Here is a 16410-nt window from a genome sequence, read left to right as displayed (position 1 = left end):
TGTTAAAAAAAAATTCCTAGGAGAATGACCAAGGGAGATGCCAGGAGGATAGCTGTGCACAGGCCTAGGAATCAACAGTTCAGATGAGGACACTTGAGAAAGTAGTAAATATGTGGCTAATAAACATCAATTATAAGAAACAAAAATAATAAAAGTTCATGAAATTTTAAAAAGCATATATCAAAACTATGAGACAATTATAATCCACAACTTAGGAAGAGGAGTGACTAATGTTAAAGTGTTCTAAGTGCCTTACTTTGTTCAGGAGGAAGGATAACGATGTTAAGTTTGTGTGTCAGTAAGTTAGGAGTAGAGTATAGAACTTCCAGAGTAGTAGAGGAAAGATAATGGCATAAGAAATCTTTGCCCTGGGGGCGCCTGGGTGGCTCAGTGGGTTAAGCCGCTGCCTTCGGCTCAGGTCATGATCCCCGGGTCCTGGGATCGAGCCCCGCATCGGGCTCTCTGCTCAGCAGGGAGCCTGCTTCCTCCTCTCTCTCTGCCTGCCTCTCTGCCTGCTTGTGATCTCTCTCTGTCAAATAAATAAATAAAATCTTTTTTAAAAAAAAGAAAGAAAGAAAGAAATCTTTGCCCTGGTTAAGAAGCAGTCATTGAACTGACACGGGTATAAAAAATAGTTTGGCCTTTTTTTAAGTAAATAGAGTCCAACAGTCTGATTAGTCAGGAACTAGTGCAGATCAGCCTTTTATTAAAGAAATCAATGGAAACTATAGAGGTTATTCTCCTGGTGGCTTTCATAAAGATGGCATAATTTTTATTTAATGCAGACAGGGAGAGATTTACTGCTTTCTTCCATTCTTTTTTTTCCTAGTTAATTGTTAGCTGCTTTTTTTTTTTTCTTTTTTTCTTTTCTTCTTTCTTTCTTTCTTTCTAATCACAGACCTCAGCTCTTCAAACACAAAATAACAACTCTGGATTAAAAGTGATAATCTGTGTTTTGAACTTTGAGTAAATTCAAAGATTTGGCATTGGCATGATTGGAGGGCACACATCACTCTTAATCTGTGAACACAGAAATGCATTAAACTTGGTAGTTAACAGATGTACATAGAATTTCATTGCTAAAAGTAGTGAATTTTTTAATATAATTTCATCTTCCTTTTGAATTTGTTCTTGGTTGTTTTGCCTGACAACTTTTATACCTCCTCCTAACCTTGGCGCTGTGCACATAGCTGTCCCAACCGTTTGCGGGAACGGTGCGCTAAATACGCAGCCGTGACTTCCCTTTTGACGTTAGTGAACTCATGCTCATGCATAGCTTATACCTATCCTTGAAATCCACCTGGATTATAAATGTAATGGAAATTTACTGAGCCTCTGTCCTCTCTCCAGAGTTGAAACGTTTAAAATGGATAGACAAGGATTTGGCCAAGTTTGGAGGGAAATCTGGCCACGGTGTTCGCTTCCTTAATTCAGTCATGCATTCTGAGCCGATTCGTTTTCAAATCAGTAAACATCAATGCTGATTATTTTTCAAGTGCTCCCCATTACCATTTCCACCACCACTCCCTTAATACTGCTTTCAAAAGTGCTTTATAGCCACGAAGTGCCTTTTCTGATACGTGAAAATATTTTTTAGCACCAGGAGTAAAATTCTTACTTTCCCCTTCTTGAAATAGACACAGCCATTACTGCATTTTCTCACCCTCTTTATGCCATGGAATTAATTTGCACAGTGAAAGAAAAGATATTTTAAAATAAGTTGGCTTACTTCGCTTTCACGGGCCGTCTGAAAGCTCTGGTGGCCACAGCCCCAGCTCAGCTTCTCGCTACTACTTACGAAGAAAAAGCACCCGTGAGTGACAAGCCAACATGTAAGTCAGTTAATGAGGCAGCCGCTTCAATAACTGGTCATTTTTGGCAAAGAACCTGGGTCTATAAATAATTCAAACCACTTCGGCTGGGTCTTAGCAGCAGGAACTGTCAAAAGTGATATATGGTGCAAAACTTTATCCAAGACTGACCTCCCGTCCCAGGCAGCGCTTCCAATGCAGGCTGTGTGTGACTGACGATAAGCATGCTTGTTTTATATAAATGGCCATCTAGGGATGGCCAATTCAGCCGGGTGGTCAGGTTACCATAGGAACTCTCTTTTCTTACCCTCTGCTGCCCTGGACATTACCTTCCTTGCCTCCTAACCCTCTGATCTCTGGCACTCCTGCCTGCCTTGCTCTGCAGCTCATACCTAACCCCCAGGCCTATGGGTTTCCAGAGGCCCACTTAGTAGGTTTTGTTTTGTTGTGTGGGGTTTGTTTTTGTTTTGTAAGGAACTTTCCTGTTTCTGCTGTGGGCTCCTCAGATGAGGCAGGAATCCCATCTCCTTCTTTCTCCTCAGTACTTTGTATAGTGTCTGGTACAAAGTAAACCTAACCTTGTTTGTTGAATAAATAAGACATATTTTGAGTTTTTAATTTTTTAGAGGGTCTACTCAAAAATCTCTGTCTACAAACATGAATAAAAATATGAAGTTTCTTACTTTCTTATTTTTTTTTGTAAACTACATTGGATAAATTCAGTGTGAACGTCCTGGACATCTCATTCAAACCTGAAGTTGTAATAAGAGATGGACAACAGACAAAAAATCTTTAAAAAGTATGGGTTCTGTGTAGGGGAGATTTTTTTTTTTTTAAAGACACTAATGGCCCATATCTTCTAAAATGAGGCTATTTTCAAAATCATAACCCTCGGGTCAGCTTAGGCAGGAGTCACCTGGAGGGGCGGACAGAGCAGAGATTGCAAAGCCAAGAAGGCCTGGATTTGAGTGCCATCTCTGTCACTCTCCAGCCGTGTCACCTCAAGCAGGTCACATTACCCTCACACTTCTGTTAGCTTCAGTTCCCTCCTCACTCAAGTGGGAATCATGAGTCTTTGCAGTTAGGATTCAAAACTGCCCAGAAAGACAAGACGGAGCAGAGTTTCTGGCACACAGTAGGGGCAGCACATGATGGTCAGTGGTGGTTCTCAGGGCTTTGGAAGAGAAGTCAGCAGACCCCTGGAATTGGCTGGGAAACAATTCCACGATCAGAGGGAGGGGGGCCTGGCCTCCGTATATCAGACCCTGTCCCTCTCCCCATCCGACCCTTTCATCATTTCCATGGTCCAGAGTCCTCATTGCACAGACCTACCTTCACCTCACCCTCTCCTGTCTTGGTGGGGCCAATGATCCTCAAAATAATGTCTGTGCTGCTCAGATGCTGTTGTGATCCCCATTTTACAAATGACAGAAGAAGCGAGGTACCTAACCTGACCAGCATAAAACACGGTTCGGAAATATCAGAGTCAGGATTTTATTCCCAGCCAGTCCAGTTACAAAGTGGCTGCTTGTACTGTTGTTTTGACTTCCTAGGAAGGAAAGACAGAATTCAGGTGAAAAAATCTTTTTAAATAAACTGTAAGTGCTAAAATGGCTCGTCTTGGAAAGCTAGCAAAGACAAAGAAAAGAACTCAGGTCATTTCTGGACAGTAAAGAACCATGGTCTGATGTGCATGTATTTGACAGTCTTTGTGTTTTCTTGACCAAAACATAACCCTACAGACTAGATTTGGCCCAGGACCTTGTCAGGTGGGTCTCAGAGCTCTGTCCTAGGCTACTGGTAATTTCATTCAACTTCTAGCAACATTCGTGCTTTCTGCTGGTCTTACGTTGGTATCATGCAATAATTTAATACTCAGCTCATACCATGACTTGTTTGCAGATGTGACCCCTCCGCAAACAGCTGGTTATATAGAAATCACTGACCTTCAATCAAAGAAACTCCGATATATCCCTGTTCCCAGGTAAGCCACGTTCACCTTTATTCTCATTTCAAATGTCAGATCAAGAGCAAGTCAAGTCTTACTCTGCATTCCAAATAAATCTGTGCTTTTGTCTCCTGAAAGAACAAAGCTCTCCCCCCTCCACTTGCAGTTAGCTTGTATCTTGCTGCTGTTCTGCATGCTTTACTGCTATTTTTATTTTCATTTGGGAAAAATGTTCAAACATTATATAGGTATAAGTCTAACAGCCTTTGAAGGCTTCATTTCTCTATCATTGATCTAGTCATTGACTGATCCCCAATGATAAATTTTTCTGTACTTGAAACAGTGTTTTCAGTATTGGAGAAAATTTTCATCTTATTAACTTTATTTTTTTCTAAGTTTTAATTTGAATTTCCATTAGTTACCATACAGTGTAATATCAGGTACACAGGACAGTAATTCAGCACTTCCATACACCACCCTGCGCTCATCTCGACAAGTGCCCTTCTTAATCCCCATCACCTGCATCACCCATCCCCCTCTGGTAACCATCAGTTTGTTCTCTACAGTTAAGAGTCTGTTTCTGGTTTCTCTCCTTCTCTCTCTTTTTTTTCCCTTTGCTTGTTTGTTTTGTTTCTTAAACTCCACATATGAGTGAAATCATATGGTAATTATCTTCTCTGACTGACTTATTTTGCTTAGCATAATACTCTCGAGCTGCAACCACTGTATTTTTTAACTTTATATATTAGTTTTCAGAGGTGAATGTGTTCAAAATGTCAATGAATTTAAATAGCATTTTTTAAAACGGTTTTTAAAAATGCTGTGAAAGCTATTCAGTAGCTAAAGTCTTCCAGAGTTTCTGAATGGAACTCATGACCATTCACTGCTTCTGTTATTGTCCAGTGATGGAAGCAAGGTACGTAAATCCACTAGACTGAGGACACAGAAGGAAAACTACATTCTTGGTTTCTACGCTTGAGGATCACAGTGTCCTCACTAGTAGCCCATCCCTTTCTGGATGCATCCGTTCCTGATCTCCCTCTCTTACTTGAACCACACACCTGCTCTGGTCTATTTGGTTCAGCTTCCTCATTCTTCCTTACTTTGCTCCCCAGCCAGCACCTCCTTCTTCGAATCTTTTCCTCTGCTTTGGCCTAGGTTGACACCACATCCCCTCATAACATATACTTCCTTATAGGCGACTGAGCCCTCACAACACAGGGAGAAAACCTCACCTGAACTCTTTAACAGAGGAGCCTGGAGAGCCTTCCAGCATGAGAGAAAGTCACCCTCAGCATCACCAGGCCACTTTCCAGCCACTCCTCCAACCCCCTAGAAGAAACCAGCCCAGCGTGACAGTACACAGTAACTCAGAAACACAGTTTCATTTCTTAGGAGCCTTAATCGGGTTCAATAAATATAAGTAATCAAAGCATTACTCAAAAAATAGCTTTACTTGTTCCAACATATATAAATATGCCTTCTTAGAGCACCTTAATGTGTCAGTTTAATGGAAAATGGCTTTTAGTCATTTGGGGAAATTCCTCGTTCCATATGAAGTATATGCTTATTAAAGTACACTATGAATTCAAGCAACAAAAGCAAAGAACAACTTTGTGTTTTTTACATTTCTAAAACCATTAATAATTTTTTCCCAGTATTTCTCTTAATTGCTCTCTCATTAGCCCTGGCTTTTATTTCATTGCTCTTCTCTTTTAACTTTCTGTGTGAACCGTACGTGATACCTGCCGTGCAAGGAACATCTGGCAGAGCAGCTGTGTAAAGAGCCCAGGCCAGCTGGACACCACAAGGCAGTCCTTCAGAGCCTCCATACTGCCCACCAGAGACAGAATGCAAGCCAGATGTGTCATTGTCAATTCCTTATTAGCCATATTTTTCCAAAGGAAAACAAGATAGGTGAAATTGACTTTAATCACATTTTATTGACCCAGTGTATTTAAAATATTATCATTTTATCATGCACACTCTCCTTAAAATAAATAAATATTTTTTGAAAAAATTTAAAAACATAAAATGTTATCATTTTGACACATATTCAATATAAAAATTTTAATGAGATATTTTATATTCCTTTTTTCTTCTTAGTCTTTGAAATCAGTTATGTATTTTACACTTTTGGAACATCTCCGTTTGGACTTGCCATATTTCAAGTGCCATGTGATTTGGAGTCTGTTCATTATCAGTATATCCTGAATTTCTCTTGAGATTAGCTATTGCCATTTTTGGCATATATGCAATCCAAGAGAACAACCCATCTGGATTTCAGTTTTCCTGCTAGTTGCTTAAATTTAGCATTCCGCTAGATAGCTGGAATTTTCCATCTGATGGATAACTTCAAATAACAGAAAATACAGTAACACTGTAACTACAGGGCCAAAATGAATACATCACTTTTGCCCCTAGTAAAGCTTGAGTCTTTTTCCTCAAGTTTTTGTATTATTTACATCTGTAAAATGATACTGCCTAGCTCTCATCTGTGGGTGTTTGGAAATCTGGGCCTCACTCTACTATAATTCTATGCATTCTTCAGTGACCTTGCTATAATGTAGTAAGGAGAAGATACATTTAAAACAAGGTAAAGAAGAGATTCTAGAGTTGGGGAGCAAATTGTGGTAAATACGTGACTTTTTTTCAGCACTGTTTTTTGACATATTGAAGAAATTGCCCATAGACTTTTCAAGTTTCATGGTAAAAAGAGTTAAACATTTAGCCAGTAAATACAGTATTCCACAGTCTTACTTCTTGAGTGCTCTTGGAAGACTCTCAAAAATTATTGTTTCATGTAGATAAATTTCATTGTTCTGGGAGAGCCCTTTACTTCACCATCTGTACCTATTAATTTTCTTTACTAAGGCACATGTTCTTGGGGAGAGCACCATGAGGTAAATCCTGTATTATATCAAATGTCACCTTCTTTGAGTCCTTCTAGCCCTGTAAAGTAGTTCTGAAACCCTGGGACCCATACTACTGTTATCATCCTCTACATATTAACATTTTCTAAAACTTCTGTGTCCCAGAGCAGCTAGCTCGGTCACTCTGTCTAAGGCAGACTGGGAAGAAAGGTCAAAGTAGCCTTGGTTTATTCTTTAGAATATTAGAAGATTTTATCCAACATATAGTGGTTTTCCCAGGTCTACACTGATGGTTTATTATGTTTTTATTATCTGATCAGACTATCCCTTTAGTCCATTTATTTCATATAGAAAATATCAGATGTATTTAGACAGCCAACACTGGTAATTAGAACTTCTAATCTGTTTCTTTTGCACAGTGAGAGCTATATTCAGAAAAAGGAAGTATGCAGTTGACTTATAGGCAAAAGCTGCATCCCTAGAAATGAATATATAACAAAGGAAATATGTATATGTATGAAATATGTAATATGAGAAATACATAAATTCCTTGTTATAAATTCCTGTAACTCCCTAAGTTAGAAAATGTAAAATATTAAATACAAATGCAATTAAAGCCCATAGACAAGATATCAGTTTTCAGTTTCAGCACTTACACTGAAACTTAGAGCCCTAAGGAGTGAGCCCAGCATTGCAGGCACATGAGATCTGAGACGGTTTAGCATTCTTTTCCTTCTGACAGTGAATGCTAGCATCATCGGGAGTCCACAAATACAGAAAACATGTAAATAACCAATAGATAACTGTGGATTTTTTTTTCTTACAGATGACTCTCTTGCTGTCTTTTAATGTGCTTGCTACTAGAGTATTTTATGGCAAGTTTAACGAACCAAAATTAGGCAAACTAGCTACTGATTACTGTAATTTCCTTATCAGATCAGAATATCTCTCGCCGTATACCACATGGCTCTCTACTATTTCGGACACAGATGCTCTGCTAGCTGAGTGGGGCAAAGGTGGCGTTGTTACCGTTGACATGGGAGGTCATATCAGGCTCTGGGAAACTGGACTGGAACATCTGCAGCGATCCCTCATGGAATGGAGAAACATGATTGGACGAGAAGGTGACAGACATATGCAGGTACCACTCAAACTGGCCTCCCCTCTTATATGCAGGGGCATATTCAAGTATATCTTTTAGTTGCAGCTGCCACAGTTGTGGAAACTTCTGGCCCCAAAACTTAAATATGGTTGCTTAATAGCTAAAATAATTTCTCATGATAGAGAAAGACAAACCTATCCCTCTAGAGAGTGAAAAAGTTAAAATGTGCCCCTTTTATGGTCAGTGCCTAAATATTCAGGTCCCTCACATCATAGCATGAAAATACAATCAGCTTTTGTTGTCTAGCCTCCAGTAGTAGTCAGTTTCCAGCACCACCTTCACATCTGTTCTGACCGTTACTGCGGTCATCTTCAGCATGTCCTCATGCTACCAAAGAAGCAGAGATACTGATGTAAAATATAGCCCATTACCGTAGGGCCAAAACCTATAACCTAGAGAAGATGAGTAAATGGCACATCCGGTAGAGATGCATCTTGACTTAGCAGTGGTCAAAAGTTGCCCCAACCCTGCACTGAAAAGAAACATGGCAACAGGGCACCAAAGTGAGAGGAAGCTCCAGAAATGGCTCAGTCCACAGCTAATCTAGTTGCTGTCTGGAACTCCCATGAACAACGAGGAGAGCTGTGTGCCCATAAGTACTGAAGCATATCATTAAAGGATTTATTTGTAATTGATTTATTTTAATCTTTAGAAGAAAACTTCGCTGTTTACATTTCATTTTTATCCAGCAAGGTAGGAAGGAAAAATAGATTCCTGCCAGCTGTGTTGCTCTGTAAAGAACCAATTAGCAAGATAAAAAATTTCCACCAACTATTCCACTGATATCTGATTAATAATTACTCCTTTATGTGGTTATTTTTGTGATTTCCCTTAAAGGAGAAGGTTTAGATTTGTGAATGAATAATACATATTTTTCTCAGATTCTTAAAAGTTTATAGGAACATGGTCAAGATTGGCAAGCAACCTCAACTTTTTGAAAGGGTATGAATATATTAATTTAATTAAGCTAAAACAAATGTATTGCTCTAAAATAAACATGTCATTAAGTACAGTGATGCTATCATGGCAACAGACTGACTGTTGGTCACTATCCATAACAATAATTAGAAAATTAATTAACTGTGGTTCTGATTCTCTTATTATTCTAAGCATTAGTTTCTTTTTCTTGTGAATTAATCTCCTCTTTTCATTACAGTGCTTGAGGCCTAAGAGTAAATACTATTGTGTTTGTATTTCTTATATTTTATTTCAATCTCTCATATGTCATAGAAATGAAAGGTCCTAGTTTTCCAAGGGTCAAGATTGTGGCTTCTTCCACAATAGAACTTTAAAAAAGGAATTTTATTCATGATTTTCATAACTGGTCTTGACTGCTACAAAAGTTAACCCCTCTTTGCATTTAAGCCATATACTCTTCTCTTCCCTGACTTCCCCGACTCTGTTGTTCATCTTCCTTTTCCCAACTCCTAGCATAGTGATTGATACACAGTAGGCAGTTAATGTGTTTGTGTATGTCACACTCGTATATACTAATTGCACTGGCCACTGAAGCTATTTGATGAAAATGGAATTGTTCTTTTAAACTGTCACAAGTTATTCATTTGTTTTTAATGTAACCAAATAAGTATTTAGTGAAAGAGTATCTATAGCTAATAAGCTAGAAATGAACAGAAATATATTCTCTAATATTTCAAAAATAATCAAAATGCTTGGCTGAGGTTTTCAAGGCAACATCTGATCCTTCCCAAACCAAATTTTTTGCAGGAAATGTATAACTTTATGTCTCCAGTTCATAGTTATGCTGTAGCAGAAATAAGACGTATTTAGAAATAAAGTTACATGTTTGAGAATTGGATGTTAGTTTCCCTTAGAAACTTAGGATAGATGTTATCCAACTTTCTCCTTCCATTTCTGTGTTCCTGAATCCATTTTGGTCGATATTGAAATGTATATTTATATATGTACTCAAACCGAGAAACAGACTGATCTTGCATCTTTATGTGTAAACACAGGATTAATTGTCCAAATGGTTTTGGGTCACATCTCTCCTCTTCTCCCTGCTTGGTAAATAATGAGACTGTATATTTAATCGCTCTTATTTAGACCAGTTGGTGTGATTATTTATGAGTAGTTTACACAACCAAATCCAGATAGGAACCATGACGGAGCAATGGTTCTAACAAGCAGAAATGTGCCTTTTTCAATTCCTGTACTGTGTGATCCCTCAGGCTATTCCTCATTAATGGGCCCTTTATTCGGCATATGTCTACTCCTGGTTTTGGACCTTGAAAAATGCCTTTCTTGGAAATATTGAGAAAAAAGTGTATGTTCTCGGGACTGTCCTTAATGCTGGCTGAATGCCCACCCCTTCCCTGCTTCTGGCAGAGCAACCCGATCTCCACCTAGTGGCGAAATGGATTTACTTTACATCCTGGAAATTTGAAAGGCCTGCTTGGCACTTCAGTCCTTTAAGGCAGCCCCAGGCCTGCTTGCATGGGGGGTGTACACACGCCTGCCTTGAATGGTTCCTGTTGGTCACGAGATGTTCCTTAAGGTCAGCAGTGAAGGCAGGCAAACAGCCTGGCAAGCCATGCCCCACTTATTGACCCACTTTTTTCCCTGATTCTTCTGCATGGGATCAGAACTGCTGATACTTAGATAAACGTCAGCTACACACTTTATCACTCTACTTTACATCTTGCTACATTTCAGCCTTCTAGAGTTATTAGTTCTTAGCCATTGTTGCTTTGAATTTTAATTTTTGCCGAATGAATTCATTGATAGTTTTCTTTCATGAGTACAGTTTGAAAGAGAGTATTTATTGAGCTCTGCATATAAAATGTGCTCATTAATTTTACATGTTTTGATAGGAACATGTGTTTTTCTCACAGCAAACAACAAACTCAAAGTGTCAGCATAACTGTAGTTCTAAAAGCCCATAATTAAGAATTCATATTTATGGGACGCCTGGGTGGCTCAGTCGGTTAATCATCTACTTCTGGCTCAGGTCATGATCTCAGGGTCCTGGAATGGAGCTCTACATGGGACTTCCTGCTCAGTGGGGAGTCTGCTTATCCCTCGCCCTCTGCCCCTCCTCTTGCTCATGCTCTCCTTCTCTCAAATAAAATATTTTTTTTTTTAAAAAGAATTCCTATTTGTTATTTTTAGACTCCATATTTTCAGAAACATGTGTTAATTGTAAGTCAAAATGTTTCTGACTGTGCTTCAGTGTTCTCTATAAAGTATATTTTTCCATTTTTGTTTAGCTACATTTGGATTTGTCCCAAGAAGGCTATTAAAGCTACATCCCACTTTTCTTCAAAACTCAGATCCTCTTCTCTAAAAAGCTCCTGGTGACTGTTCTTGTGGGAGCACAAAGGCTAAAAGGTTATAGCTGCCAAATGTTATTGTCTAATTACAGTAAACTAATTAGAAAGTAAATCATCTATATATTATTGGTAGAATCTCTCTGAGACCTTTGTATACTTGTAAAATGGATAGAATCTTTGGAACACACTGTGGGACTAGAACTTACTCATTTGTACAGTGAAGATAGTGCCCAGTACACAGTAGATGCTTAGTACAGGCATGAAACAAATACATAGAAAAGATAACTAATTTATATTAAGCACCATTAATCCTTTCCCCCATTTAAAGAAGACATTCTAGCAATATGAGTAAAGGTGAATTGCTGCACTTTGGTAAATAATCCTGTCCTTTTCTTTAACTACTAGCTCAACAGGATTTTTTTTTTTTTTTAAGATCACGGTAAGATAGTAAGTCCTGCTTCTGGTTTTAGAAACCACTAGATCATTTCACTGGACCTCTAATAGCACATTTAGTTTTGCAGTATGCAGACTGTTCTCTCCACATGTGAGGGGGCTTGTAGTTCTTTTTTTAAGGAGGATAGTTTGTAGTTCACTCTTATACTTCATTCTTCACTTTGGCCAGTAACTCTGAAAATACTTAACAGTCTAATTCAGTGGGTCATTATTACAGAGCAACCCATATTTTATAGGATTACTATATGTACATGTATCTTTGGGAATCTTCCTTGGCTCAAAAGGTAATGCTTTTTTTTTTCCTTTTTTTTTTTTTTATAATTTCCCACCATATCTCCTAGCAATATGAGTAGAGCTGGTTTTCAGCAAGATGTTCTAGCCACTTGCCTATGCGGTAGCATTTGAACAAGACCTCTAATGATTTTCCCATGTTCCTGCTAGAGAAATTCCCAGCCATAGAAATTCATTTTGAATCTAGATTCGGAATAAGACTTAAAGATTTGAATAAGGTCTCTAATGAAAATGCAAGATGGCAGAGGAGGAGTACCCCGTGGTGTGCTGATAGACCAGCTCTTTGAGGAGGGAAGGGGAGGGCCGTTTATAATATTTGCCAATTTCCATGGTGTAAATACTCCCTCAGTGGCTGATTTCAAGCAACCAAAGGTTAAGAATCTAGTTGCTAAATGCCTGAGTATTTAGCAGCTATCTCTCACAAAGAGGTACAGTCAGGCTCCAGTGTGCCGCTGTCTTGATTAAACCTTTAAACCCCACCCCCTGCCCCACTAGGAAAATTATCACAGTTACCTATCTGCAAGGTCTTTCAGAAATCAGGCAACAGAAATGTAGGTGAGAGAGAGAGGCAACAGAAAAAGGAAAGAAGTACTAAGAACACGGGTAAGTTGGTGTCGCATTATCCTTGGGAAATGTTGAAGCCTGCCGCTGTCCCAGTCATAGATTGGCGATGCTCCTTCTGAACCAGGAATTCAGTCTGAACAAGGAATTGGGAAGAAGTCTGCGCTCAAGTACGATGACGCTTGTGGGTTCATGAGCACAAGCTGCCGTTTTTTAGAAACACCATTTCCAAAGGAAATCACCAGCTGGTTTTGACATTCATCCAGAAGCAGTACTTCCATTAGATCACAACTTTGTTGGTAACTGCTAAATATAACTAAAATTAAATGAGCAACCACCTCCCCGAGACAAGCAAATCAACAAGCCTATGACTTTCAGGGAGGTCATGAGTTTTCATTAACCTTTTACACATATCTATCTGACAAAAACAATAATCCTCTAAATCACAGTAACTGTGGGCATTATGGTGCCTTAAACTAACATTAAAAGCAGAAATATCATCTTGCCTTCTCATTGTAGAAAAGACCTAACCTTAGGAAGTTGCTTTTCAAATCATCAGCAACAGAAGTATTCTGACTCCTTTCTTTCATGGCAAACCTTAATATCATTATTCTATATGTTACTATACCCCAGTGCATATATTTTTTTAAGATTTATTTATTTGACAGAGGGCGAGATCGCAAGTAGGCAGAGAGGCAGGAAGAGAGAGGGGGAAGCAGACTCCCCGCTAAGCAGAGAGCCCAATGTGGGTCTCGATCCTAGGACCCTGAGGTCATGACCTGAGCCAAAGGCAGAGGCCCAACCCACTGAGCCACCCAGGCACCCCCCCCTGCTCCAGTGCATGTTATTTAACAACATGATCAACAAGTAAAGAAGTGATCTTAGCAATATTTAAAGTATATGAGGAAAATAAATTAATTCTGTAATATATCAGTTATAAATTGAGATGTCGAATGCAATGAATATGTTGACAAGCAATGGGTCTAGAATTTTTAGGATTCTGAGCTCATTATCTATATGTTTTGTGAAATCACAATGACTCTAGAAATAAAACTTTGCTGTTATATTCGTAAATAAAATTGTAATTTTATTCATAAACAGTACAACCTGTTGGCTCTACTTTCCAGTTATAATATAAAGACAGTACAATGCACTGTACCTTACAAAGTTAAGAATGAAATGCATTAGGGGCGCCTGGGTGGCTCAGTGGGTTAAGCCGCTGCCTTCGGCTCAGGTCATGATCTCAGGGTCCTGGGATCGAGTCCCGCATCGGGCTCTCTGCTCAGCAGGGAGCCTGCTTCCCTCTCTCTCTCTCTCTACCTGCCTCTCCATCTACTTGTGATCTCTCTCTGTCAAATAAATAAATAAAATCTTTAAAAAAAAAAAAAAAAGAATGAAATGCATTAGTACCTAACACAGAGATACTCTATAAACAAATAAAAATTAGAAACTTAGAATTTAGGTAATATTGGGCCATAGAACTCTTTTATACTTATATGGAAACAAAGCCAAATTAAAAAGAGGTTTTCTGTTCCTCAAACAACTAATATTAAATCATGACCCAATGAGTTACATAATTCACCATCTTAGTGTTATAAAATGTGTGGTTTACTTATAATCCTGTTTAAGAAAAGTTTTGTCAGGCCCAAAAAAGGAATTAAAAAGGGTCTGTGCCGAAACCTGTCAGCTTGAAAAAAAGCAGGAAATCAATGATAAAAAAAATTCTCAGCAATGAATTATGGTGTTTAGCCTTATTCAAAAGACAAATTAGGACAGGACCAAAAAATACACAGTAAAATATACATCATCTTTAGCCTGAGTCCTGAAAACAGTAGAAAGAGCAAGTCAAATTTGGAATTGTCTTTCTTAGTTTTTCCATATGCCGTACTCTTGTCTCTCCTTACAACATTCAAAAAAATGTCTCTCTTTTTATTTTCAATTTTCTCTCAAGGTCAGGTCACAGACAGCATTTCTTCTTTGAATAATTCCAACTATTCTTTTGTTTATTTAATTAACATTTGTTGAGCACCCAGAATTGCTAGGAGAAAGAAAGAAAGAAGGTACAGGTACTGACTCAGGGAACTTACAGTCACGTAGAGCTACAACCAAGTAAACTGTAGTACAAGGTGGTAAATAAACTGATGGGAGAATGATCAAAGGCTCAGAAGACAGTGCAGAAAAATTTGACTCTATCTTTGGAAGGAGTTCCAAGATGAAATAATCCCCAAACCCAGTTTTTCTGGAAGAGGGAAGGGACTCCTGATAAATCCAATACATGTGATTAGTTTTGTCTCTTGCCAAAATCCCAATAAAAAAACAGTGAAGGATCAAAAAGAAGTACAAACCCCACCAGACAAAGAGAACTAGAGACGCAACAGCACTTGGATGGAAAATAAATGGGTGGGTGGTAATGAGTTATCATCCGGAGAGAGCTAAAACCCATTCCTCCAGAAGGGGAAGCCAGTAAGACCCAAGATGCTATACTCTGCAGAAGCCCACGAAGCATCAGGACATCAGGACTTGAAGACACCATGGACCTCTGAAGGTTGGAGAATGCAGAGTGGCACCAGAAGTTGGAAGATTAATTGAAAGGCTATATAGGACAATTTAGAGAGCCAAATTTTCTCCTCTATCTTATGCATCTGGGCCACTGGCTCTTCTCTAGACTGATCAGAAACAGGAGCTGTCATGGAGATCTATACAATTTAGGACAAGAGTGTGACCACATAGAAAACAAGAAAATAAAGTGAAAGTCTGCTTTTCTTATTTGGATCCCATGAAGGTGGCATCCATATTTATATACTTTGAGCAGAAGAGTAGAAAAATCCTTTCTGGAAACTGATATGTCCAAGAGAAAAGCCTTTCTACTACTAATATTTGAAAGTTTCTTCCTAGTTACCTTACATGAAGACCCACTTGTTGTCAAGACCTACCTTGTGCAAAAATTTTTCAGCCCCTTATTCTTAAATATTAATGGATAGCATCTTCTAAAAAAAAAGAAAGAAAGGAAGAAAGAAAAATGGAAATCAAAACAAATGAACAGAGAAAATAGGATGCAGAAAGAAGAATATTTCACAAAGTGACAGTTGATATTGTCAGAGAAAGAAGAAAATATCATGGTCATAAAACAAAAACATGGTGCTGTTTTAACATAGGACCCTTCAAAGAACAGGAAAGATGTCTTGGAAATTGAGCAGAGTCAAGTGCAGAAGTACTGAATCACTATATCCTATACCTGAAACTAATGTAATGCTGCATGTTAACTCTCCTGGAATTAAATAACCAACCAACTAAACAAACAAACAAATGCTACATGGAGGAAAAAAGTAGTAGCAAAACTAAATTCTATAGAAGGGGTTGGCCATTCATTTGCTAGTAGTCTCCAATTTCTATAACATATTTAAAAGTTAAAAGACACAAGGCCTTGTAGGGGGTTAAAATGATTTTCTAGAGCGTGTTTCATATGAACCTCTGTAGGACTTGCTGATAGGAAGACAGAGGTAGGAAAATGGGTCTCTCTCACAGACTTCTGGTCACTTCGCAGGCAGAGCACAGCCCGTATATTTCCCCCATGATCTACAGCCTAGCAAGGCTGTCAGTATTCTCCGTTTCCATCAGAAAACTGCTAAAAGCATTGGATCCCCTAGAGAAACGCATAGTATTTCTGGAGCAGGAGTGTGAAGCTTACAAGCTATAGGGCAGAGCAGAAAACTGTCTGGGACCCAAAAGCCAGAGAAACTGGACTCACTGGTCTGTCCCAGAGGAAGCTGGCCTTTTATTCACTTAGAAGTTGCTTTTCTTTTCCAAGCTGCTGTGTTCTCGTGATTTTATTTAATTAACCAGTCAAGGATCAATCTTATCTCAGCCATGTTTGTGTACCCCCCCCAAAAAAACAAAAAAAAACCCGTCCCTGTGCTTTTTAAATTAATTGATTCATCAATAATTGTCTGCATATAAATATAATGAAGACTTTTTTAAGTATAATCTCAATATGTACTAATGAATGGCTCTCCAGCAACAA

At 38.6% G+C, this 16410-nt stretch overlaps 1 protein-coding gene across 2 annotated transcripts in view; it reads left to right on the top strand.

The window, feature by feature from the left end:
* VWA8 (von Willebrand factor A domain containing 8) overlaps positions 1 to 16410 on the top strand; it is a 333728-nt gene that overhangs the window by 241392 nt on the left and 75926 nt on the right. For both annotated transcript variants that reach the window (XM_059144521.1, XM_059144520.1), the window contains 2 exons: positions 3714 to 3795; positions 7569 to 7773. In XM_059144521.1, the coding sequence (XP_059000504.1) occupies positions 3714 to 3795; positions 7569 to 7773 (287 nt within the window). The remainder of the gene's footprint in view (positions 1 to 3713; positions 3796 to 7568; positions 7774 to 16410) is intronic.

This window comes from Mustela lutreola, chromosome 13, assembly GCF_030435805.1.
Source record: "Mustela lutreola isolate mMusLut2 chromosome 13, mMusLut2.pri, whole genome shotgun sequence".
NCBI classification, from domain to species: Eukaryota; Metazoa; Chordata; class Mammalia; order Carnivora; family Mustelidae; genus Mustela; species Mustela lutreola.
Note: the sequence above shows the minus strand (reverse complement) of the source record. Positions and strands in the feature narration are given on the sequence as shown.